The sequence below is a fragment of the Podarcis erhardii genome (assembly GCF_964252035.2).
Source record: "Podarcis erhardii genome assembly, chromosome: 7".
Classification (NCBI taxonomy): Eukaryota; Metazoa; Chordata; class Lepidosauria; order Squamata; family Lacertidae; genus Podarcis; species Podarcis erhardii.
The window spans coordinates 75,595,324-75,622,626 of record NC_138511.1 but is presented as its reverse complement, the minus strand read 5'-3'; the positions used below and the strand labels follow the sequence as shown (position 1 = coordinate 75,622,626).

The window sequence follows — 27,303 nt, the reverse complement described above, 5'->3', positions numbered from 1 at the left end:
AGAGTCCAACATCTGGAGGATGATATTGCTGGCTATTCCTGTTCCACAGCTCTGCATCCTGTGGACGTTCATACATCTGTTGCCTGGTCACAAGCACCCAAATCTCATGACATCTGTTGCAGGCAATCTATGCTCCCAGGACGTGCTGAAATTGTCCCTGAGTGAGCTTTTCTGAAGTGGCAACTGTCCCTAGTCACTCTTCCCTTTTTTTGCTGCTGCCATGTTATATTGTGAATCCATCTTGGCTCTTTAGATGTTGGGGGAAGACAACTGAATGCTATTGGTAGGCCCCACACCAAAGACTTCTCCCCGCCCCCCTGCAGAAACAATGGCAGCAGTTTTTACAATATGGAAGAATGGAATCCACCTTATGTAGAGCCAGGGAGTGATTACCTCCATAAGCCATGCAGCCTTTCAAATAAACTTGGCATACTTTGAAATCTGGTGCAGCTATGAGCTAGGTTCAAATTCTAGCTCTCTAGGGCTAGCCTGGGTGCACTCTTTTGGTCTTAGCTGCTCACCTGCAATATCTACATTGTGGGGTTATAAGGATTGATGGGTGTATTGCAAAATGGTATGAACTATCAAAAGTGTTATAGCATTCTGAAAGGCTTGTGATTCTTATGCTAGGAAAAGATCAGAAGTTATGGCTACAGAGGTTTATAGAAAAGCCCAAGTTAGGAATTTGACAGCCTCCTTGTGAGCTGCACTTTCTACCAGACAGATACTCTGAACAGCAGTACCTTTTGCATTCTCATGGTGGTAGTGAAAAAAGTTAAAAAACTTGTGCTTGCATGCAGAAAGGTCCCACAATCAGTTTGCAGCATCACCAGAGAGCCACTGCCACTAAACAGAATGCACCAGGCTACAGCAGAGGCAGGCGGCAGGTAGACCTGGCCCTGCTTAAAAGATTGCTGGATGATTTGCAGATCAGCTCCTGTTCAACCACAGTAATAGAACATGTTTTCCCCTCCCATTTGGTAGCAATTCAGATGTGTGTGTGTGTGTGTGTGTGTGTATATTTAGATCATCTCACAGCTCTTTCCAGCAGTCACTGGTTCCGCTGCCACCATCATTTGCACTTGGGCTGTCCTCCAACCATCCAGCCACTATTTTGCACTTGGCTCTGACTGGTGGACCTCAGGATTTGAATAGAGACCAAGTAGATCCCACAAGCTTTAAGTCTGCCCATGTTTGAGCTAGAGGGACTAATATAAAAGCTTGATATAAAAAGCAGCTTCCTGTCTTCCCTAAGTTTCTCAGCAAACCATAGCTGAGGAGACAGATTTTACACAATCCTGCACATAGATTAATGGCAACCAGGATTCTGATCTTCGCAAAAAATGAGCATTTTAATCAGAATGCTCCTTCGATAGAGACATTTAGGAATGCTCAAAAGGTGTCCAGTTGATACACAGGTGTGCCCAAAATGCGCATTTTAGCAGACCCACAGGAAGCTAAAATAAAAGCCCATGAAAACATTTCCAGGTTCACATAACTTCAGTGGTTTTATTTCAATGCTTACGAGATCTCAAGGACACTACAGCCACACAAACCAATGTGTAACCCCAAAAGCTAGACTCTTTCTCCAGGGGGAAATTCGGTGCATTTGTCTTCACTACGTTTTTAAAGCTCATACAAGCTGCTGTGGAAAGCAGGATTCACACTCACATGTACACACATACACACAAAGCTTTACACAGTGACAAAAGGTGCAGTGTTCAGGGTTCTGTGGTCGAAGCGAAGAACTGGCCAGGAGATCAAACCTATTGACTAAAGGGGTGAGAGGCCACTCTGTCGGATAGCCTGGAATGCAGAGTGTGGGCAGTGCTCATTCGTGCTCCTTGCTGTACATGTGCTTCAGGAGATCTACTACACGGCAGCTGTAGCCATATTCGTTATCATACCTACAGAACGGAAAGAAAACTGCATCTAAGTAATGCTCATAGCCCAAATGACTCAATCACACAAATCCACAGTTCCCAGGTGCCTCTGACAGTGAGCCAGGAGAAGATAATCAGTACCCCAGTTTTCAATTATAGAAGCACCTACTAGGGCTGGGCAATATAGTGTCCCAAACCGGTTTGAAGCCCATATTGTGATACTAGTTTCATAGTTTTTGATCTGGTAATATATCACGAATCATATGTGGGTGGGTGGGTTTGCTTTGCAAAAATCACATTGTGGGCAAAACGTCAGCCTCTACATAGCTCTATTCTTATTTCAGACATTGTGGCATATCAGTATATTCCGATGTTGAAAACCAGCCCTAATGCCTACAACATATACAACTCCCTCTCTCATGTAGACACAATAGAACTCTGGTTATACAAATATTGAGCCTAGTTGGTAAGTTGTTCACAGCAGAGGACAAAACCAAAATGTTCCAATTGCTTCAAGTCATCCCTGCTTGGTCAAAATCGGGTGTTCCTTGCTAGCTTTCGAAGGAAGCAGCATTGCTACCTGAGCAAGGCCAAGTCAGGGTAGCAAATTCTCCTTCTGAGAAGGTATTATCAGGCAATGCAACAACTATGCTCCAGTGTGGAAAAACGCCTGCTCATTCTTACCAGGAGATGAGCTTCACAAAGTTATCATTGAGGGCGATCCCTGCTCCAGCATCAAAGATAGAGGAACGATTATCACCAATGAAATCAGTAGAAACAACCTGCAAAAGAAGTGTGAGAATTAAATTATATGCAAAAGAAAAACAAAAAAGACTGGTTCATCACAGATGTCAACGTGGTACCCTGGGATTCCAGCATTGTGAGATGCTGGTAAGATGCTCCAGCAGGTAAAGACTGTTTGCCAAGTCCCTCAAGTTATGCTTTACTTATACTTTACTAGTGAATGAATGGCAGCGACATTTGGCTAAGTGATTAAAAGTTTGGATGTTGTATTCCACAGTCAAAAATATACTACAGCTTTAAATGCCACACCTGGTATAGAATAAAACAGCTTTTTGCTAAAAACAAACTTAGAATGTAACCGCATCCCCCAGCAGCATAAATCAAAGCAGGAATTATTAGTTCTGATGAACTGTATTGCCTATAAGTGGCTTAATGGTGTGCCTTGGGATTTCTCTCCCTACAGAGCTTGTTCAACTGAGAAAACTATCCATACTCACCTCATCTTCTGTATACCCCAGGATTCCTGCCATTGGCCCTTTAGCTGCCTTCTTGACAGCTTCTTTGATCTGAGCATAGGAGGCTGGCTTGGAAAGGCGGCAGGTCAGGTCAACAACTGAGACATCACATACTGGCACACGGAACGCCATGCCAGTGAGCTTCCTGTTAAAAGAGGAGGTTAGTTATTAACGGGGGGCGGGGATTATTCTGGAGGATTACTATAAATAGGAGCCAAAATTATATACACTTTAGGAGAGTGTGTCTGCACATTAAATTCTTAGCACCACCTGGACTCTATGCACTTCTTTTGCGAAACATGGCAGAGGGCCTTCTCGGAAGGCGCCCACCCTGTGGAACGCCTTCCCATCAGATCTTAAGGAAATAAGCAACTATCTGACTTTTGGAAGACATCTGAAAGCAGCTCTGTTTAGGGAAGTTTTTAATGTTTGATCTTTTATCATGTTTTTAATACTCTGTTGGGAGCTGCCCAAAGTGGCTGGGAAAACCCAGCCAGATAGGCAGGGTATAAATAATAATTTAAAAATTTTATTATTATCATTGTAAGTCGAAATGTTGAGAGACCTCAAGCAACTACCCTAAGATAGTAACGCTGGTCAATGCCATGTTTCTCTCTTCTGCATGAGCACAATTAACATACCTTGCCAATACTGCTTAACCTGTTTTGTAGTCAATGAACAGCTACAATAACTACAAAGACACAGGAACTAGTTTCTACAGAGGCCTCTGAGAATAAGATATATTCCATACCCATTAAGCTCTGGAATGACCTTGCCCACAGCTTTTGCAGCACCAGTAGAAGCTGGAATGATATTTTGGTGGGCACCCCTGCCATCACGCCAAGCCTTGGATGAGGGACCATCCACAGTCTTCTGAGTGGCAGTATAAGCATGAACTGTGGTCTGCAAACAGAAGAAGCCACTTAAGGAGACATGCAAGACATTTTAGAGTAGATTCTGGTCTAACAAGCAATATCTGAGGTTTTCTTGGAAACCTAAACTTTTGCTTTACCTGTAAAAACATGGGATTGACTCACACAGGATGCACATTTGTTAACGTTATGGGAGAGCAACTCTAATCTTGACTGGTGACAGGATTCAGAGACCTAAAAACTAAGCTGCACGCTTGTAGTAAAAATGCCCTTTTTGCCTCTCAGCAGGCAGTTTGTGAAAGCAAAAGTGATTCACAAGAGTGCCAACACTTCTATAAGCCACAAAGAATCAATACATGATCACACAACAGCTGCAGACAGGATTCAACTTCCCAATCATTTTATCTGGAAGCCTGGCCTCAAAGGACTGGATGGCACTGTTAGAATATTGTTTTGAATCCTCAAACAGCCACCAATTTGGATAAATGCTTTTTTATAGTCTGTAACTGAAAGCTATAGGAGTTGTGAACTGCGTAGGAAGTTCAGTTTCTTCTAGAGCACACTATCTATAGGAAGACACCAGGGTGATAAAAGGTTTTGTCAGAAGTCCTGCTCTTGAATGCAAGCTCCATTCTCAAAGGCAATCCTGTGTTGGTCTTACCATAAGGCCCTCCAAAATGCCAAAGTTGTCGTTAATGACCTTGGCCAAAGGTGCCAGGCAGTTGGTGGTGCAGGAAGCATTGCTGAAAAGCAAGAGGGATACATTAAGCTGACCTGACAACCGGCCAAGGGAAAAAGCACAACCTTTTTGTCTGTAACACACCCAGGAGCCTGCATTGCAAGCAAAAACCAGTGGGTTGTCTCCAAAGCTAGGTAAAGTTCATGCCCCAAAGCTTTGATTGTAGTGTCCCATTTTCTAGGCTTTTCTCTTAATCTGGGCATCTTGAACAAGTTTGTGTAAATCATCAGCTTTCCAGGTAGGCTAGAAGCTCCCGCAACCATCAAGGGATATGCTATGAATTACTACACCTCCCCCATTAGCACCTTGCTTTGCAACACAAGCTCAGCTATTCTGCAGAAAAAGAGAGAAAGCAAGGCCTTCTTGTCACCACCCTGCCAACCCAAACTCCTCTACCCCCAGGAAGGACCTGAGCCCCCTTCCTAAATGATTGTTCTTTCGCTGGAAAGCATCCACAGAAACCCATCCCTAGGGTGGCCATGCAGCAAACTACTTCTCAGAAGACGAAACGCTGGGGTGGAGAGGAGCCTTACCTCACAATCTTCATGCTGGAGGGATCGTACTTCTCATGGTTGACTCCCATAACAAACATTGGCGCATCAGGAGACGGCGCACTCACCACCACTCGCTTGGCTCCACCATGGAGATGAGCCTGTGGAAAGCGGCAGGGGGTTTTTTGGTCAGTTACTGAAGATCAAACTCAGGCCATGCAGAAAGCATTGTAAGTAGGATGGAAACACAGCACACAAAGGGGAGCGTGCTCCAGCACAGAGATCTGCCCCTGTGCATTTAGAAACCAAGCATCCATGGAGGGAGTCCAGCATAGAGTCACGGAAAGGCCCAAGAATTGCTACCCTTTTCCAAGCAAGCTACACAGGTACTTACCGAAGCTTTCTCAACGGAGAGGAAGACTCCAGTGGATTCTACTACATACAAAGCTCCTGCCTCGCCCCATGGGATTTCATTTGGTTTCATGCTGCAAAATACAAGATTGCAAGGCCTTTTGTTAGTAGCTGTTTTAGTATGTGGAGGTGCGAAGAAATCTCTCACAAAAGTATTAGCTGCCAGAGGACACAGGCAGGTTAGCAGTCATGTACCTGCGGAACTGGGCTGCTGATTAACCATCTTTAAAACTATTCATCAAGAGCTTAGTAAAATTGAGGTATGAATAAACTGATACTCTCTGCACTGACGAAATGCTTTTAGAGTCTATATATAACTGTAAAGTGTAACGAATGGATGCTTTAAAATATTCCAGTGAGGACTAAATGGTAGAGTGTTGGTTTTTACAATCCCTGGTACAATCAACCGGCTAATGACAAAGTCAGTCCCAGACAGGTTCACATCTATGTACGTAGGAGGACCCAAGGGGGGTGGGAACCAAAACAGGATATCCATAACATTTTATCCTGGCCTTCTCCAAAGAGGTCAGGGCATTGTATGTGGTTTTCCACCCCCACGTTTTTCTAACAACCCCGTGAGGTGGGTTAGGTTTCAAAAATAGTGACTAGTTCAGTATCATGTGGCCACAAGGTTGATTTGAATCTGGTTTTCTCCAGTCCATCTGTTACAGCACACTGGCTCTCTGCATTCAACTCTATCACAGCCTGCTGTAGGATGATATGCATTTTATCAACGTGCCAGTGAGAAAGAGATGTAGTCTTCTGCGAGAATAGGGATGGTGCACTGGTGCATGCACAATCCTTTAAAATGCATCTGTCACATGTTTGGTGCAGTCTTTGGGCCAGTCATCAGTTACACAAACCTCGGACAAAAATCTCAGAAGCCTGCTGCAGATTATTGCCAAGAGTGGGTACGCCTCTAGTCAAGACCCTGACTTTTATTCCCACTTACCTCTGGAATACAGAGATTTTTGAGCCATTCACTACCAGCTTGCCATCCTCAGCCTTCACTTCTCCCTTGAAGCGCCCATGTGTAGAATCATACTTGAACATGTAGACCTAAAGGAGGAAGAGAAGCGTCAACCGCAACCATATTGTGCCAGACAGAGGGCACTGGATTTATTTACTTATTTTTGCTTTCTTGGCTAGAAATAAAAGCTTATGCAGAAAGCATGAGGATGGTACAGATCACCCCAACCCAATACCCCCTATGGTATCCATATGTTAATATCATGCTTGAACAGGGCCTTACATAAAGTGCAGAAATCTGTACATTTCCAATTTTCTGATTGCAGTTTCACACACTTCACCTCTATGTGCACTGGGATATACTTATGTAAACTAACATGCAAATGGGGTATAAATGTGTCTGTGTACATTTCACTTGAGATGGTGCCAGGATGCCAAGGATCAACCAGCATTACCTTGACCATTCACCACCACCACCACTCCCTAAAACCTTCCTTTTCAGTCTACCAAGGAAACAGACTAAGGGCCACTGTACATTTGGAGTTCAGTCGGACACCATTAAGCCATTACCATGTATTTGACGTCAATGAAAGGATCATTGATAGCCACAACTTTGACCCCCTTCTCCACACAGGCTCGGAGGACCAAGCGCCCGATACGCCCAAATCTGCAAAAAGACAAAAGCCAATCCATTAGAGTTGCAAATGCCCTCAGCCCTTTCTACATAACTAAAGCAAGCAGAATATGTTACTAAAATAGGCCTTCTTATAGGCAGCAATTAAGGCTTCCACAACATTAAAAAGCCTTTATCCACGGAGACCCATAGTTGACATCAGGACGCAGAGCATGAGCAATTAAGCTCAAAACCTTGCTAGAAGCCCATTGGCTTAGGAATAGCCAACCTGATTCCTTCCAGATATTGTGTTTTGCAACTCCCATCATCCCCGATTACTGGCAATAATCGGCTGAGGAGAGTTGTACTCCACAATATCAAGAGGGCACCATGTTGGCTATCGCTGAAATGAGCATTTAGAGACAAGATATTCCTGCTCTGCATTTTCCTTTCTTCAACAAGAAGCCATCTTTTGGTTAACCAATCTAGAAACTGTGTTCCAGAGGGTTGCTTGGAACCTTATCAGAAAGCTCTCCAATGACAATGATCAGTAAAGATGATCAGAAGTTTGCTGCAAAATGTTGCTCATCAAAAGCTCTATTTCTCTGCAAGATTCGGAAGAGGAGAACATTGGGTTTGTTGTAGCATGCATGCATGCTCTATACATTGAGTGACTGTGAGGCTCAAAAGACCTGTGAAACGTGAGTCAAGCATGTTGCCTGGAACAGGGGTCGTCAGAAGGTAGATCTGGATCTACTGGCAGATTACTGGAAGATTTACAATGGAGTGGTGAGAATTCCAGATGCCCCCATTGTTTCACTACAACAATGAACACCCACACAAATTAAGCTGTTAAGAAACCCTAATCTGTAGTAACTCAAATACAGACTAGTAGTTTTATGTGCTAGTCCATCCTAGAGTTTTGCTCATGGAGCACGACAGGGAGTTGGCTCTGCTTTAAAACCACCATTTTGCACATGGTTCTGCACAGTGAACCTCATCATTGTAGTGGGTCCAACAAGCCTGATGTTTGATCACACTTGTCCAGAGCAGGCCCAAAAATCCTCTGCAACATGCAAGGGTTCTGTGATGGACATGTACGAAGCTCCTCAAGCAGAAAACTAGTGTAGAAAAAAGATTCCTTAAAAACACAAAGTTTAGAAATCATAATTATGATCCAATCCTTCTAACTCCCTGAAAATGGTATTCAGAGACCTATCACCTTTAATATTGGAGGTAATGCACTGCACCACTGTGACTAATAGCCACTGATAGCTTTCTATCCCATGAATTAAGTCTAAACCCCATTGAAATTGGTGGCCATTATTACATTTTTGTGGCAGCAAGGTTCATAATTTATAACTATGCATTGACACCTATTGTACTGTGTGAAGGACTTCCTTTGGTCTGTCCTGAATCATCGAACATTCAGGCTCATTAAATGTTTCTGGGTTTGGTTATTATGAGGCAGGTGTTTTGTTTGTTTTGTTTTTTTTTTAAAAAAAAAAACCTTCTCTCTATCCACTTTCCCCACACCAGGAATAATTTTATAATTTCCATCATGTCCCTCTGCTTACTTGCCTTTTCTCTACACTGAAAAACCCCTCCAGATTTTGTAACCTTTCCTCACAGGGGAGTTGTTCCAGCCTGTATTATTTTGGTGGCCCTTTTCCATCTCTACAATATCCTTTTTGAGGTACAGCAACCAGAACTGTACACAGTATGGTGTTCCAATGCAGCCTCTTCACAGTTTTATCTTCAATCCCTTTCCTAACTATCCCTGGTAAGGAACTCCTGCCAGTTTCTTCACTGAGCTAGCTGCCCACTGTATTATACTGTGTTACAACAAACAAACCAGCAAGCAAATACTTCTTTTGAAAAATCCTTACCCATTGATCCCAACATGAAATTCAGCCATACGTTTCGGAGGTGGTGGAGGTGGAGGAGGAGGTGGTGGTGGAGCTTCTGGTTCTGGCTCGGGGGTAGGCGGTTCTGCCTCGGGGGTAGGTGGTTCTGCCTCGGGGGTAGCTGCCGGCTCTGGAGAGATTTTTGGAGGAGACCCTTCACTTATCTCGAGCCTGGAAGCATCAGAAAGGAGTAAGCATGCTGGCTTGGACAGAGGCAAATAAAGATCATATTGACTAAACAGATTTTAATTGGTTTAAGTCATTCTCACTCCCCAGAACTAGAAGTCTACAGTAGGGGATGCCAGTAATAATCAGCCTCCTCCCTAGACTACCATTTCCAAGATTCTTTAAGGGGCCATCACACTCCCATGTGGGTTAACCCAAGGATATTCATTATTCCTGCTCCCCCGCCTCCCAACATTCTTTATTCAACGGTTAGATCATTTATACAAGCCACAAAGATTTAACTTCAGGACTTTTCTAACAAGGATGGACTTCATATTGTCCTATGTATCTCTCTCCTTCCCAGCAACCTTGGTTTACAATGATCTACACTGTGACATGTGACTCAAATCCATTTGCAACAAAAGAAGGAAGAGACCCGCTACTTAAACAGAATTTCCTGATACTGTACTGGTCTGCATACAAACTCTAGGCTTGTGCACATTTCTACTCATCCTTTGCCGGGGGGTCTGAGTGGTCTTCCACTTGTCCCACACTTTCCAGACATGGGTCTGAGTGGTTTTGCCTTGCCCCACCAGTTTCCCCCAGAATATTCACTCTTTAGCAATACAGTGGAACAAATGGCAATCTGCAGAAACCTCAATTGCCGATTGTTTCAATTCACCACTAAAGACTAGGTTTCCCAAGGGGAAAGGCAGTGGGGCAAACAGAGTATGCCACAAGCATTTTGTTCTATGGTAATTTCTGCTCCAGGGTTGAGTTCAGGAATTTGAGCTTCAACTTTGGACCAGAGGCTGGCTGTACACAGCAATGCTTTGATGGCTCCTGTGACATCATGAACCCCCTTCACTTCCATTAATTCTAGAGTCAGCTTAGCAGTTGCTCATATTGGTATTTTTTAAGCCCTACATGTGATGCTTCAAAAAGATAGCCACCTAAATCACAGGGGGAAGACTCATGACTAATCAACATTCACACTACTAGTATTCCTTTATTACAAAGATAGGAGAAAGCTTGGCTTACCACGCAGGAAAAATGAGCTCCTATCACTTCCATTATATTTATACAGACCCTAACTTTGCAGATCCAATCCCTTCACTTGACTGTAAGAACTAATGTGTTGTATCAAACTAAGTTTAAGTAACCTGGGTTCATTATTTTCAATGGGTCTAACTCTGGATAAAATGCACAGCTACAATTACAGGAATTATTTCTGGTGAGCAATGCATATTACATGGTTTGCATTGGGCCAGGCAAGTCGAGTTTCAAAATGGGATTTACTGTGTAATTAGGAAGCTTGTTTGCTCATTCCAGGGCAAAACAATGAAATTAATGTAAACTTCTGATTTAGTATACAGTCATACCTTGGTTGTTGAACAGAATCCATTCTGGAAGTCCGTTTGATTTACGAAAATGTTCGACAACCAAGGTGCGGCTTCTGATTGGCTGCAGGAGCTTCCTGCACTCAATCGGAAGCCACGGAAGTTGCCTCAAACGTTTGGCTTCCAAAAAACGTTTGCAAACAGGAACACTCACTTTTGGTTTGCGGCATTTGGGAGCCAAAATGTTTGAGTCACAAGGCGTTCAAGATCCATGTATGACTGTACATATCTCTGAGAGACTGTCCACTCCTTAATTTGCCAGTAGCTTTGTTTTGTTCTTGGATTAAACCAAGCATCCCGGAATAAGATCTTAAAATTGCTGCCTGCTAAGCTACTTGGGCCTGGATAGCTCAGTTGGTTAGACCATGGTGCTGATAACACCAAGGTTGCAGGTTCGATCCCTGTATGGACCAGCTGCATATTCCTGCATTGCAGGGGGTTGGACTAGATGATCCTCAGGGTCCCTTCCAACTCTACAGTTCTATGATTCTATGATTCTGACAGGCCACATGCCCCAAAGGCTTGGAAATGGCAAACAGCTTCACTAATTGTGTCATGATGCAGCTCCTGTAAGACCACATTACACAGGACAGCCAAGTGGGGAACCCCAGTAAGTAACTATACATACCGTCACAAGGCAAAATAGCCTTGTAGACTGAAAACCTGGAGGGAGGCCAAATATTTTAAGACTGAAGGGAGCCTCCAAGTCAAGGTTAACCAGAACACACAGTTTTCTCCGGAGTGAGATTCACTTTGCTATGCTTCTATGTAAAGTAGATGAATCCATGCCATAGTTGTTTTCTGTAGTCTCATCCAAGAGTTGAAGACTCCATCACACAATACACTGAGGCAAGCAAGGATAAATGGCAATTCCAAAACATTCCAGTATTCTTGGCCACGCTAAAGATCACTAGGATCACTAACCCAAACAACAACTTTGGGTGCTTCTGAACATGTAAACAAGCCTTCAATATGGAGAACAGTGAAAAGGTTTAATAAAAATTATTTTCATATCCAGATAAAACATGCTTGCTTAACCAAATTTCAGTAAGCACACACTACAAGCTAAAGGAAGTTCCTAAATAACTTACATCTGCTTGGGAGAATCTCACTTGGAGAAAAGTTCTCTTAAATGGGTTTCAGGTTCTGGAGGTTCTGGAGTTTGCCTTACCCACTGTTGAACCTCATTTACAAATGAAGTTTAACAGACCTAGAACAGGGTGGCTTTCAAACCATATATTGTGAACCTGCAGGCTTTACTGTTATTTTTACCACTATATATCTTACCTCTAGTCACATTGGCTTTACCAACTCACGGAGAAGGCTGCCGGTATTTAAACGTTCATCAGAACCCCCTCAAGAAATTTGCTTACCTGAAAACTTTGACACTAACTGATGTGCCGCCACAATCCGGTGGCGGTGAGCAACTGCGATTCATTCTGCTGGCTGACCTATCTACCGTTTCTCTACCTAGAAATACTGAAAGAGGATTTCAGGAGGCTGGTTAACTTCTGCTCAGCTAAGCTTGCTGCACCTATTATCAAAGATTCCTTTGTTCCCCAGCATTTCTGTTTTTACACCACCCATTCAAAACTGTGTTCTTAAGAAGAATCAGGGACTGTTGGCCCAAAAGTGGTTATAAAAACAAAGAGCATTTGGGTAGTGGGGAGATAAGGTCTGGCAATTTTTAGAAGTACACCTCCAAATGTTCTCCAAGTAACTTGCTTTCCTGGAAATGTTATTCTGAAAGACTAGTTCCCACACTGGTAGCAAAAAAAATGTTATTTAGAGGGATTACCAAAATTCAGATTGAAACAATAGATTTCTGGAGCCATCTTCAGAAGAACCACAGTCCAGTTCTACCCTACTGAGCAGATATTAGGAAAACATTGTCAAACACATCCCTGAAGATGAAGAGTAACAACGGAAAAATGCCTTATTACAGCAGCTCACTGATAGTTCCAAAGATTGTGAAATGGCTCTTTTTGTTATAACTTCAACAATGCAACATATATATTGTTATGTATATACTGCTTGTATGCCAAAATGGCAATAGCAATACGACACAGAGGTGATTTTATCAGTTGCCTATCAAGGTCTTCTCAGCTTTCAATCTACTTTTTTGCTGCAGCAGCCTGTGCAGAACCCAAGAATAAGTGGAGAAACTTTTGTCCTGGAGGGCATAGCAGAATGCTAGACAAACAAGGACAGCTATTTGCACAGTGCTCCTGCCCAGACCAGAAAGCAGATGATAGCCAAGGTTATATATGAATCAAGAGAGCACAGCTTCACATTTGAAGACAGTTACATAAGCGTGACTATCTACATTTGTGTTCCTGAGCGCCTTTGTTTGCATTCAGCAGGATGACTCTGCAAGTTTGCTTTATGTCCTGTTAGCCCCATTTGTATTGAGTCTAAGCTACAGGTTTATATAACCATGATTATATGGTTTGCTACAAGCAGAACAAGTTGCTTCCCCTGGTCATTTTAACCTAGGCTTCTGCCAACGGCAAGTAGGAAAATACTCATAAAATACAAAAAGGCAGAGAAAAGAATAAATACATTCTCTTACCATCCTGAGGTTCCAGTATTAATTTCTCCCGCTGAGTTATAGTGGCTTTGCAATACAAAACCAGTATCACATTTCTGTATCTCACCACTTCAACCTTGAGCAGGATCACCTTAGTCATATATTATCTCTCATTTGTATAATGATGGATACTGGATGACTTTTCAAAACTGCAGATGATGCCAGTAACACGTTAAGGTGGGGGTTTTCCAACCTTCCCTGCTCCAGCCACCATCAATTATTTCTAGCAACACTGCTTGCCGGACTTTCAGCTCCACTAGTGATACTAGTGGAGCCATGCTTTGGAAATGGTACCTCTTTTGTCAACCAAGTGCTTCCCATACAAGGAGATATTAAAATGAATCAAACCAAGGAAAGAAAGAAGCAAAGATCTTAGTCAATTGATCTTTTATTTAGAAATCCTGCATTTTCCCTGATTTTGTTAAAATGTTGCATGCCAAACAATAAATATCTTGGTAACTGCAACTGGAAGAACAGAAGCCATTTTGTTTCAGAACAGCTCAGGTCTGCAGCCTCTCAAGCATATTATTTCTAAATTGCTCGGTACAGAAACACCTTTCGATTCCTTGGCAGACAGCCCCATGGAATTTTGCAACCCACTGCAGATTTGCCAACGCATTTTCACAACAGTGTACGGTAAAATGGGGAACTTGGCAATAGCAATTTTGCAGCATTGCTGTGAAAACGACATTGGCCAAAGCTTCAATAATTTTACCACCGTTATTTGGTGTTCTTGGATCTTCCGGTTTATGCAGCTTCCATGAATGCAACAGCTTGGAACTGTATGACAGCCACAGAAGTTTGACAAAATGAGTATTAATCAGATATATTTTCTTCTATTGCTTCATTACCATTTTGGCCTTCCATACATGTACCTAGTACATCATGACAGAAGCAACAGTCCGTCACAGGAGTACATTCCCATCCTTCTGCAGGCATCTAAATGCTGCAGTGACGCTCTGTGGCCAACAGCAGAGTCCCAAACCCATCCAAGAGTACATTAAGCAGCAACCACAGCCCAGACAGAGCAGCCTCGGCAGGCGCACACTCACAGCCCCAGAGCATTTTACAACCATCACGTCCTGGCTGCAGATGCTGTGACCTTGAGACTGTACTGGTGCAGCAGAAAAGTCTGCCCACACCCTACTCCTATGCAGTTAGATGTGCCAAAGCTCATAGATGCCAATGGTCTTAGTCAGACCTTGAGCTATCTGCACAGTTCTAATCATGCTAAACATTTCTCAGTATAAACCTATGGCACCCATTGCAGTGTACCCTTGCTAACAACCAGGATCCATATTTTCAGTTAGAAAATGGGCTCTTATCTCCCTCCTGCATTCCTGGAACAAACAGTTTGCATTTGACCTCCATTGACAAGAGACAGGAAGTCTGTTTTATTTAGCCTTTAGTCTAAGGCATGTTTCCCTCCTTATTGTTTGTGGGGAGCCTGAAGCAAGATAACAGTTAGCTGTCTGCTCATATTAGCAACTGAGACTTACAACCTCCTTCACAGAAAGACTATATACTTGATCTGTAGATCACCTCTACCGAAGGCCCATCTATTCTCCTGCTGTAGTCAATAATGCAGGCTTGCAGCATATTCATGGTCTCATTTCCAATGTCTCAGTATTTCATTATGATTGCAGTTTTAAGTAGACATTGTGTGCACTTAAATTTTGAGCTACAGCTCCAAGAAAGTAGATTTTTTTCAAACAGGCTATCAACGTATAAAAAGTGTAGAATTAAAAAAAAATGCTTTATATTCTGCCAACAGGTCACTGGATGAATTTATAATGGTGCAGCATATTTGCAGAGTCTCATTCTTGCAATGAGCACACGGTTCTGCAGCCTAGTTTCTACCAAAAATAAGAGTCAGATTAATTTCCCTTCTAACAATGGCATTATTTGTGAGGAAGTAGCTTTTCAGTTTCTGAAATCCCTGAGGGAGAATCCTGGCCATCTTTCAACTGCTGCTCTTTGGAGCGTGCCTGGCTGCACGCAGACATCACTGCTTCCTAATCTCACCGATGTGATGCGACAGTCACATGAACAGGACGGATCCATACAATTAGCAGTTGATCTGGAAGAAACCAACTCGAGCGCTAGGTAACAGGGGTCTTTGCTTCCCTACCTCTGCAAAAATCCCTAGGTATTGAAAACTACCCAGCCAGGGTAAAGGCAACGTATATAAACACCAGCCAGTTCCTTCTCTCACCTGGAACTGATACAGAACAAATCTTTACAACTTCTTATATTTTGATTTATGCAAAATATATACAATAAAAATGATGTGATATTATTCCTCAAAGGGGATGAGCAGTTAAAAAAAAAGATAGAAACCTGGGCTTATTTCTACAGAAGGGAGTAGGTGGGACAGAATCTTTCATTAAATTCCTGTTTTTTAAAAAAAAAAACACAGTAAGGGAGATTCTTCTTCCATTGATGAAGAAAAGTAAAAAGGCAGGAACTGCTCATCTAACAGTCCTCAAAATGGAATGGTCCAGGCTTGACTCTTCAGTGGTTTTTCTGACGCAGTTGCATTTCTAGAGAGATCCATGGTACAGAGGCAGAGCACTACCAGATGAATCTGCATCATCATCATCTCCTACTCTCAGTTGTTTAGTGCCTTTTCTAGCAGTAGCTGAAGCTTCCCCCCACCCCACCCCACCTCCACCCCGGCGCCTCACTATGGGGGAAGCTTCCTTGGTATCCAGCATTCGTGTCACTGCAAATATTTTCAAAGCAAGCCCTAAAGCTTCCTTACAGAACTCTTGCCATGCACCCATCAAGGGCAATATTCTCTCTCCAAACTGCTGCATTGTAGCATCAAGCAAACCTGCAATCCCGTAATTTATTCCCCTTAACATCCCAACCTTTCCTCCAAGGAGTTCGAAGTGGCACACAGGGCTCCCCTTCTCCTCCCACTCCATCCAAATTTAAGCCCTGAAACCACCTTGTGGGGTAGGTGTGTTTGTGTTTATTATGTTTATATACTACTGTTTCTTCCAAGGAGCTCAAGGTGGTGTGTATGGTCCTCCTTCCCCATTTCATCCTCACAACAACCCTGTGAGGTAGGCTTAGCCTGAGAAGTGGTGACTGGCCCAAGGTCACCCAATACAGTGGACTGAGTGCGGGTTTGAACCTGGTTCCTGCCACTCTCACCGCTACAGCACGCTAGCTGGGCTTCCCCTTGCCCCACACCTCCTATCCTCCAAGTCCACTACAACAGCACCCTCCACCATCTATTCCCTAAAGCCATTTAGGGACTGTTCCTGTCCACAGGCCTGCCCCCCCCCCCCCGACCACAAGCCTCCTGCTATCTGCTTCATAGCACTGTAGAAAGAAGCACCATGTTGCTAGGTGGTTGACTCATGCTTCTGAGCTCTCCTAATGCTCTAGCTCTTGAAGGCTACTCCCTGCGACAACCACTCGTACAATCCACTGCCCCCCAAAACATCACCCATTCTCTGAAGACGACACACATCCACTTTGCCCCATACAGAACCAAGCTCATGGTGGTCTTCTGGGGTCAACCCCCAACACAGCGCAGTCCTCTCAGACATTTTCTCTCCTTTCGCCTCCATTTTAGTTACCCAGCCACAACCTATTTCTTAACTGGAAAGATCCCTAAGCCACCTTTTCAATACCTCAGCCCACTAGTGTGGTTTTCAAGGGTTAGAGTGCCAGATTAGGGACCTAAGAGAGCAGGTGTCCCAGTGGCCGTTCAGCTGCTCACTTTAGGGGGGGGACTCTTCCCCCCCCCCAGCAACCTACCTCACAGAGTTGTTTGTGAGGTGCCAAAGAAGAACCATGTGCACCTTGAGGAAGAAATAGGAGTGCAAAAAAACCACACAGGTAAGTAAAGAAATAAAAGTCATCAGAAGGCAACGAGCAATTTAAAAGCACTGAATACGGAGGATATAAATGCATTAACAGGCAAATAAATGTCAAGAGCATCGATTTTTAAATTAAACAATAATCCCCATTCGCCCAGGCTTGCAGCCCCCACCCACCCAGCTAGCATCTTCTATAGGGCGCCCCCTTCCCCCCTCCCATCATCATCTATAGGACACCCCCCCACCTTACCCCACCCCACCGTGGTCGACTGGACAACCCAGACCACTCCCCAGACCCTCTAGGCCCACCCTAAAGCTCCCTCTCCAGCCGCAGCATCCCCCCACCCTGCCCCACTCACAAGTCTATCCAAGCAACAGACCAGATGGCGTCGAACAAGCGAAAGCAACGGCCGGGTTGCAGCTTATATACTCTCCGCTGCCAGGCAACGCCTAAGCTCCCGCCCCCGCCTCCTCCTCCCCCCTCCCCGAACGCGCTCTTGCGGCACCTGCGCGCACGCGCCTGCGCTTGTTCTACTTAGCAAGTCAGCCAGAGGCGGCGCGTGCGCTCGAAGCCCATTGGTACCCGGCTCCATCCGCGCACAACGGCCGCGGCGCGCGCTTCCCTCCTTCCCGCATGCGTAGTTCTGCCCTCTTGGGCATCTTTCGCGGCTCGGGGGTTTTTTTGCTGCCCAGGTGAGGGGAAGAGAGAGCAGGGAGGTAGGAAGGAAACCAGGGCCGCTGGGCATTCTTTGTTTTCTGTGGCCTCCTCGCCTTGCGCATCTTTGAGGCGCTTTTACACGTGACGTGTTTCCTTTTTTAAAAGGAAAAGCTACCCTTTACCTGTAGGAATGCAGCAGGTGTGCTCTGCCGCGTGGAAGAAAAATATGTGGGCACCTTGAAGGCTTAGCAACCAATATATTGCATATTATTGAATTTATAACCCCGCCTTTCCAGCCAGAGGAGCGCAAACACGCAAGTGATAAAGGAATTAAAACGTCTAAAAACAATTCCTATGCAGTTCCAAACTTTTTTTGGGGTGGAGATAAGAAAATCAAAGGGTGTAGTCAATGAAAGATGTTGGAAAGGGTGGGGTGAAACTGGCTGGCATCTGGAAGCCTTGTGTTCGTGTCTTCTTTCAAAACGTACCTCAGGGCAGAAGTTTCTGAGAATGTTATAAAGTCAGGAGCATCACAATCATAGCTGTTTGAACTATTTGCTTGCCAAAGCCTCAAGGAAGATGATTTAGCAGCAGTTATATGTGGCTTGATTGCAAATTATTATGGCATGGGCTTTTGTGGCCTATAGCCTGTGTTGAAGTCCTGGCCTGGATTATAGTATACACAGATGCTCTGTGTGTGCATTGTTAAAACCGTGTTTATGGAAGACAGTCTTACTCGGCTACGAGTGATTGCCAAAGAAGAAAGAAGCAGACAATGAGGTCAGAAGGAAAGGCAATGTAGAAGCACAGGTGGTGATAATTATTGCACTGATGCGTTCTGAAGTGCAGGTGTTCCTCATCAACACTCTCATTATTAACCCTTCGCTTAACAGCTAGCCTCAAGAAAAGTTCTGATGAACTCAAAAGCTTGCTTTGCCACACTTTGGTCATAATAAAGGAACTTGGGAGATATTGCATAATAAAAGTAGCAATTTAACCCTTAGCCATGTGTGCTAATGTAACCTCTCCCTTCCTCTGCTTAGCTTAATTGGTGGGGTTTTCTCTGAGAAAAGCTTACTGGCAAAAAGTGTCCCAGGAGATGACATCACCCCTGCTGTGAAATAAATCAAGTACATAGAACCTGGCCTGCTGCTCCACTACCTGATTACGTTATTAAAGTAGTCATGCAGAATAAACATGCTTGTTTAAGCAGTAGTCTGATAGCTATAGTCAACCAGGAATTGCATGTAGGCAAATACATGGAATGCCAGAAAGGTGAGTAAGTGGACTGGCAGAAGAATGAAGTGATTCATCATCCTCTGCCAACAGTGCTGAAACCATACAGCCTGCCAGATGATGAAAACTCCCTCTTCTGCACCATGCAGAGGCAGATGCAGCAGGTTGCCGGAGGAGGGACAGAAACCCTCTGCCAGCTCCCAGCAGCTTTCTGAAAGAAAAAAAAAATGGAAGGCTGGTAGCTTTTGTGGGCTAATTTCTCAGTTGCTTTTGAGAACACCAACCATGGTTTCCTTCTGGAGCAGCTATCCAAGTTAGGGGTGGGTGGCATCACTTTGGAGTGGTTCCTGTCCTACTTGGATGGTTGTTTGCAGAGGGTGTTGCTTGGGGGGGTGTTCCTCAGCCCCATAGAGCCTTCATTGTGGGGTTCCTCGTGGTTCAGTTTTATCCCCTATGCAGTTTAACATCTACATGAAACCTGAGTGGGGTTACTGTATTGAGTTTTGGAGTACATTGTCAGATATATGCTGATGACATACAGCTCTGCTTCTCCATTACATCTGCAGGTGTGGCAATGGATGTGTTTGGACCGTTGTCTTGGTAATGGACTGGATGAGAGCCAATAAATTGAAGCTCAATCCAAGCAAGACTGAGACATTGTTAGTGGACAGTTCCCTTGACCAGATGGCTGGGTGTGTGGCCTGCTGTTGCTGGGGTTACACTCCTTCGAAGGAGCAGGTACATAGCTTCAGGGTATTTCTGGATCCTTTGCTTCATTGAGGCTCAGATGGTGCGGACTGCATTCCATCAGCTTTGATTAGTGGTCCAGCTGCATTCCTACTTGGGCAGAGATAGCTTAAGTTCTGTCGTCTATGTAAACTCTAGGTTACATTGCTGCAATATGTTATACGTAGGGTACCTCTGAACATGGTTCAACAACTTCAGCTAGTGCAGAATTCGGTGGCCAGGTTGCTCACTGGGGCAAGACGATTTGAGAATATTATACTAATCCTGGCCCAACTGCATTGGCTGCCAATTAACTTCCAGGCCAAATTCAAAGTGCTGGATTACACCTATAAAGCCTTAAATGGCTCAGGATTACAATACTTTAAGGACTGTCTCTCTCCATATGAACTGACCCAGACTCTGAGGCCCTTCTTCATGTGTCTCCTCCACGAGAAATCCATACAGTGGCAACATGAAAACGGGTACTTTTCTGCAGCAGCTTCCCATCTGTGGAATGCTCTCCCCAGGGAGGCTCACCTGGCACCTTCATAACATATCTCCAGGTGCCAGGTGAAAACATTTCTCTATTACCAGGCCTTTGGCTGATTAACATTCTATGGCCTTTTAAATGTGTTTGTGGGAGGGGGCTTATTGGTTTGTTTTTGCTCCAGTACGTATTTTGTGTTCTCATTTTGAATATTTATGTTGTGAACTGCCCTGCTGTCTTCAGTATACAAATTTAAGAAATAATAAAGTAATTATAATAAATAGACTGCTCTAAATGTAAGCTCTGTTCGACAGTGGAACAGTCTCCCTCAGGAGGTTGTGTCCTTCCTTTAAGGTTTTTAAGCAGAGGTCGGATGACCATCTGTCATGGATTCTTTAGCTGAGAGTCCTTCATTGCAGGAGGTTGGACTAGGCAGCCATTGTAGTTCTATGATTGTACTGCAATTGCAGAATAATTTTAAAAAAGAACACAGGAAGATGGAGGAAGAGGCAGAAATATTAATGGCAAGTATTTTACCTAAAAGATTACCGTCACACTCGAAAGAGGGAAGGGACAAATAAATGCAGACACTGAGTTTGATTAAATGGAACAGAGAGACATACTGGGTAAAAAAGGATGAAAACAGCAACAGCGGGAGGCAGACCCACAGGGGTGGTGGTGGAAGCCACAGAAGCAGATGAAAGCTGCAGGAGTTCTTTCAGGCTGCTATTGCTTCCCTGTTTTAAGTTGCTTTCCTCCATTCAGTCAGCCACAAGGGAGCAACAGAGGCGGAGCACCGCATCCGTGCTGACGTCGCCTTTGGCAGGATGAGCCAGCACTATTGAGCCATTAATAATTGAGAAGACGGGAGCAACAGGGTGGGAGGGGGGAGGACCACAGAAGCAGCTGCCTGCCTCGATGTCTTTGAAAAGGCCTCAAGGAGACGTCTGCCTCCAGGCAACCAGTATGGAGACACAACCGATGGTGATGGTGAAGAATGTGATTTATTTAAAGGAGAGCATCTTCAGCCTACGACAAAAACTGTACCAGGCACACCTCTGTGGAAAGGGGGTTCCACGCCACATATAATGCCCTCTCCCAGGTCACCACCACCCAAGTTTCTGAGAACTGTGGAACCACTCACAAGAGGGTCTGTAGGGAAGGAGATTTTACTACACACAGAAAACTACCCCATTTGTCCTTTTCGAAATCTCAGGTTTCAATTGGTTGGGACAGTCTCTTTCCCAGTCCCTTTCCAGGCCCTTTTGCAAGGGGAAAGCGAGAGAGTTGGCTAGGCTTGTGTCCTCATGCCATCAGCTCCTAGAAAACAAAGCATCAACAGACAAAGGAGTCTGCTTCTGTTTTATTGTTGTCTTTTGCATCTTTATCATAGGTAATTTTTAATTTTAAGCCACCATGGAGTTCCTTGGCAGAACATATATTCCAGTAAATATATGGAATATATATTGAGCATATAGTCCAATCAATCAATCAATCAACCAATCAATCTTTGTCTTATGCAATTTGGGATGCTGGAATGAGGTCCGTATCTCTTGCTGTTTCCCATGACAGACAAAATCAGACTGTTATGTAACTTTGATAAATAAGACAAGTAGCATCCTATACCCTCTTACCTAGGAGTAAGTCTTGGCTGTGATTCCTGGAAGACCAGCTCCCTTGCAGGCTTTTTCCACCTGACCTAGGAGGGCAGGGCCTGAACTGACTCCAGCTACAAAAACTGAGGCTGCTGAACAGACCCTTGGGCTAGGGTATTGCTTAAAGTGCTTGTTGCTGTTACTTATCTTTCTGTATCTTTGTCTTTTTTAATTTTTAGTTCTTATGATCTAATGTGGAAATTGTTGACTTGGTTGTGTACTTTCTGATGTGTTTTTTAATTGTTTATTACTATTTTTGTTATGTTTGTAATTATTTAATTGAGCATGGTTTTAACTATGGAAGGGTGGCATACAAATAAAATGTATGTATGTATGTATGCATGCATGCTTTGTGGCTGAACAGGGTTTTGTTTTTTTTAACCAGAACCTCCAGCAGGTGTCAAGTATCTACCTCCTCCTTGAATTAAAAGTACCATTCCTTCCTTTCCCCAGTGAATGGGGTGCAAAAGGAAGAAGAGAGGTTGTGGTGTCAGAATCAATAACTGTGCTTGCAAGAACTCCTCTGCCAAGGCCACCATCACCCCTTGAGGTGTTGCACAATGCCCCATCCCACCCTGCCTTAACCATTTTCCTTCAAAACTACCAACTTTGGGAAATGCCATGCAGTGCCCTTTTGCCCACCCTAGTCCTCTTCAAAGACACCCTGGTGCCGTCGAGAAAGGGGTGGGCGCAGCTGGAGTCTCTCGATGCGTTTCAACTCTGCAGCTTCTTTGCTGCAGATTGGTCAGGAGGCCGGGGGCAGTAGTAGAGCAGCACTAAAAATAACTCATCAGGAGCTCCAGTGGAGCGTGCGAAAGAGAGAAAAGGCAATGGAGAAAGAAGGAATCACATAAGAGAGAAAGAGGTGAAGGCAGAAAGTCTGATGGTGGAAGGTACACATGCAATATTCTGGGTTAACTGGGGCATTAGCATAAAATGAATGCAAACATATAGATTGGGGGGAAAGGTACCATCTAAATTTATAACTTGTGCTAGGCATTCAACATCAAAAACATCCAAAGAAAACCACATTTTACAACTAGTTTGATGCACTTAAAAAAATAACACCAGTTTGCTTTTTTGCTCAGTGTGTTTACTTCATAGCTACTTTAGGCTTCAGTATATTTTTTTCATAAAAGGGAACACAAACCATTCTTGATTCAATTCTCACTCTATAGCTATTTTTTTGTGGGGAAGTGGTGATGAAGCCATAGGCAACTCATGAGCTGAGCTTCCCAGATGTCACAAAAGGACAGGACAAGTCAAGGTTTGACGTTTTATTGTGCTTTTATATTTTGCTGGAAGTCACCCAGAGTGGCTGGGTAAACCCAGCCAGATGGGCAGGGTATAAATAATAAAATTATTATTATTCAAATTATTAAACAGATAGTGCTCTGGCTTGAGCTGCCGATAGCCTACAACAGGGACAAGGGACCTGCCAATGTTGGACTACAGTGCTCATCTTCCCTCACTATCGGCAAAGCTGGGTGGGGCATTATGGGAGTTGAAGTCCAACAACATCTGGAAAGCCATATGTTCCGTCATTCACGGAGCATTAGAAGACAATGGAAGCCTAGGGCATAAGTAGGTTAGGACCCAAGGCTGCAGCAGGATGTTTTAAACTTAAATGAAGGTTGAGATTTTTTTCTTTAAAATATAAAGCGTTATAGAAATGAAACTAATAATAATAATGAATCTGAAAACGACCAAGGCAAAAGCAGCAAGCTCTTTCATGCCACACATGGGTTTCACCCTTCACAATCAAAACCTGTGCACATCTATGCACATTGCATAGTTCTACTGCAATTTTTAAAACAGTGGAAACATCTTTGTTATGGCTAGGCCTTTTCCCAGCAGCAACTCAATAAGATTCTGTTTCTGTATGTCTGCTAATGGGTGATATGTGGTAAAGGTCAACACACCACTCTCTCTACTAATGGTTGTACCATTTTCATTATCCTTTCAGCATCAGGTACAAAATTATTTTTCAAGTGGGACTAGAGCCTTTTCGGAGGAAGGGTAGGTTGTGTTGGTTGCATTTGTAGAGTTTCCAAATTTCATCAACCATATTGACAGTCCACCTGAAAAGCAGCATATAAAATGTTTAAAATGTAACCATCAGTAAATATACCTCCCCAGGCCTTTACTGTTTTGGGGTGAAGTAGTGAAAGCCTTTTTATGTTCTCCCTAGCAGTCCCTCTTGCAAAGTTTTAAAACAAAGACACACTGATATCTGCAAGCAGAAGACCTAACAGCGGCCCATCTCCTCCTTGACCTGGAGTTTAGTGACTCAGCATTTTAAATAATTCAGCTTGGTGAGCATCAGGCAGAGGAAGGATGCCGGAGTGCACTAGGGGATTTAGGATAATTTGTTCTAGAAAAGCAAGACTAAGAATAGAAATACTCTACTGGGAGTAGCTGTTGGCATTTCTGATTATTTCATTTGTCAACCCAAACCCAAATGCCACAGCAGACTCCACAAGTATACAACTACTGGTGCCTATGATCTGCATTGCAATGTTGGTTTTTGCAATATAAAGTGGAGAGTACAACATAGCCCTTTCCCTCCATCTTGAGCATAATAATAATAATAATTTATTATTTATACCCCGCCCATCAGGCAGGGCTTCACCAGCCACTCTGGGTGGCTTCCCAAAAAATATTAAAATACTATAATACATCAAACATTAAAAGCTTCCCTAAACAGGGCTGCCTTCAGATGTCTTCTAAAAGTCTGGTAGTTGTTCTCTTTGACATCTGGTGGGAGGGCGTTCCACAGGGAGGGCGCCACTACCGAGAAGGCCCTCTGCCTGGTTCCCTGTAACTTGGCTTCTCACAGGGAGGGAACCGCCAGAAGGCCCTCGGCACTGGACATCTGTGTCCAGGCAGAACGATGGAGGTGGAGACGCTCCTTCACATATACTCTGCTGCACAGTGGAAGCCAGTAAGCGTTTAAGGGCTGTGGTCAGTAATCTTAGTATCCCCTCCCTTGCAAGGGTTGCTGCTGGCTTACTTTGAGCAGTCAATTTCCTGCACCATTTCAAAAATACACACAAAACCATACAATCAAATATTTTCCCTCCATTAAAGCACCTGGGTGTCACAACAAGCTGCTTGTGTCAAGCTTCCTCATCTGTGCAATGAAGAAAGGTACAACGTGTATAGGATTGCAGTCTAACTGTACAATCAAAGCCCAAGATCTGCTGGGAAGAGCAAGCTTGGCACAAGCACATCTCAGGCTGCTCAAAGCTGGTCAAACTCTATTTTAAAGGCTTGTTTTCCCTGCGCTAAGCTCAGGCTGGCTTAACCAGCAGTAACCCCACTCCTGAACAAAGTTTGGAATAGGGGTAACTTGCAGCACCTTAAGTGCTGCTGGCTTCCTATATTGTTAGGACTTGTAGCCACTGTATGACTGACACAAGCCAAAATAAAACCAAGTAAATAAATCTGAACCTTTCATCACACCCGTATTTTGTGGCATGCTATCAATCAAATATCGCCAGCTATTAGGTTCCATGGCATGCAAAGCAATCGAAAACTGTCCTGGCTGACGTTTAATCAGATATATTGATATATTAAAGTACTACTGCATGCCAAATACTGGACACGGCTTTGCTTAAGAATACAAGGGTAAAGGTCCATCTAGTCCAGCATTCTGTTCTCACAATGGCTAGGTGCCTACGGGTAGCAGGCCCTGGGTGCAACAGCACTCTCCCCACCTGTGATTCATAACAACTTGCATTTAGAGGCTTACTGCCTCCCAACAGGACAGGTAAAACATCACCCTAGCCTCCTTGAATTTTTCTAATCCTCTTTTAAAGCCAGCCAACTTGGTAACCACACCTCTTTTGGGAATGAATTCCATACTTTAACTATGCTCCATATAAATCAGTAATTTTGTCTGTCCTGAATCTCCCAGTATTCAGCTTCATTAGTAGATGGCCCCATGTTCTAGTATTATGCAAGGGAAAGTAAACTTCCCTCTACTCATGTTCTCCGCATCATGTATAATTTTATGTGCCTCTATTCTGCTACCTCTTACATACTTTTTCTCTAAAAAAAGCAAACTCCATACCATCCCACATAGGGGAGACTCCCCATCCCTGTTTCTGAATCTTTTCCAACTCTCCAATATCCTTTTTGAGGGGAGACTTGGTTGCAAGGATAGCCCTGCTGCAACCAGCTGCTGCTTAGTTGCGTAAGGTTTTAGTCGTAAAAGTTTTATTATGAAGCAGGCGTTTGTGTGCAGAGACACACTGAAATATCAGAAGGGCTGTGCGCTTCTGTGGGCTAATACTGCTAACAATGCACATCCTAGTATTTAATACTCTTCATTCAAAAAAGTAACCCAACCAAAATCACGCATCCCTGGATTGAGAGGGCATCTGTGGCCTGTGGCCTCTGTTGTCTCTGTCTGGGCTGCATGCATCTCTTTGCAGCGCCTGGTCACGCAACACGACATGTGAATGTGCCAGCCCAAAAGTTGTCCCTCTCATGGCCAGCCTGGAAAACTGCACGCTTCAGCATTTCACGACGCCACCCCAGCAAGCACACATTGCACAACCATCACTTCCCATATAGTAAGCCCAGTGGTTGCTGCTGTTGATTTGCCACCTGCTGGACAGTTTGAGAACATCAAAGCTCCTCTGCTTCTTTCCCCCACCGCTCTCCAACCATCACAAGGGATTCAAACTAGACATGGAAGATGGCGTTTTGTTTTTAAATGAAAAGCGCTTGCAAGAGGCTCCAGATATGTGTGGAATGGAGAGGAAGAAAGGAAACGGAGCCTTTTCTGCTCTAGTCAAAGTATTTTCTCCAGGAGTGGAAAAGCAGCTGTGAGTTGTAGATTTTGAGTGGGAAAATAGGCACAGGAGGAAGGCCTTAATAATAACCTCTCTCCTCCCCCTAAAAGCCTTTCCTCCTCTCAAGGCTTCTCCTATGGCAAATCTTTACAATTTCCTAACATGGGTGTCCATTACAGACTTTACACCATCCTCAAACCGGCTTAAATGTCACTGCTACCACTGGCAGAGGATCTTTCATAGGAAGTTGGAAACACGGTTTGCAGCAAACAGTTGCCTTAAAATGACTTAATACTGTGGTCTCTAAAATGGAAAATGTCAAGGCAAAAGATGAAATTCTCAGCACTACAGGCATAGAACTTACATTTTGTTGGGGGGAGGGGGAGAAATCTGTAGTATTCAACATTGCATGACCCTTTATTTATGCTGTTATGTTTAGCCTTTAATTAGTGGTGGCCTACTTGCACAAACATGAACATTTACGCAACTAACTTCAGAGCTGCCTTAACTCCCCTCTCAGATGCTCTACATGTGCTTTTTTAAAAAAAGAAACTCACCTCAGAATAATTATTTTAAAAAATATATACACAAAAGCTAGCAAGAG

The 27,303-nt window shown here is 43.9% G+C and overlaps 1 protein-coding gene and 1 long non-coding RNA gene across 3 annotated transcripts; one reads left to right on the top strand and one right to left on the bottom strand.

Moving 5' to 3' along the window:
* Window positions 1-1,481: 1,481 nt before the first annotated feature.
* GAPDHS (glyceraldehyde-3-phosphate dehydrogenase, spermatogenic) lies at window positions 1,482-17,634 on the bottom strand. 2 transcript variants are annotated; one of them, XM_081870609.1, is made up of 12 exons: window positions 17,495-17,633; window positions 12,083-12,188; window positions 9,127-9,315; window positions 7,195-7,291; window positions 6,608-6,714; window positions 5,639-5,729; window positions 5,287-5,405; window positions 4,676-4,757; window positions 3,894-4,045; window positions 3,125-3,287; window positions 2,568-2,665; window positions 1,482-1,907 (listed from the first exon to the last, which is right to left on the bottom strand). In XM_081870609.1, the coding sequence occupies exons 2-12, from the start codon at window positions 12,145-12,147 to the stop codon at window positions 1,832-1,834; spliced, it is 1,239 nt and encodes a 412-aa protein (XP_081726735.1). In that variant the 5' UTR covers window positions 12,148-12,188; window positions 17,495-17,633; the 3' UTR covers window positions 1,482-1,831. The 2 variants fall into 2 exon arrangements, with proteins under 2 accessions (XP_081726735.1, XP_081726736.1); XM_081870610.1 differs by lacking the exon at window positions 12,083-12,188 and having other exon boundaries at window positions 17,495-17,634.
* Window positions 17,635-19,598: 1,964 nt separating this feature from the next.
* Window positions 19,599-22,233, top strand: LOC309346696. Its single transcript, XR_014158727.1, has 2 exons — window positions 19,599-19,767; window positions 21,008-22,233. It is a non-coding gene; the product is annotated as an uncharacterized lncRNA (long non-coding RNA).
* The last annotated feature ends 5,070 nt before the right edge of the window (window positions 22,234-27,303 follow it).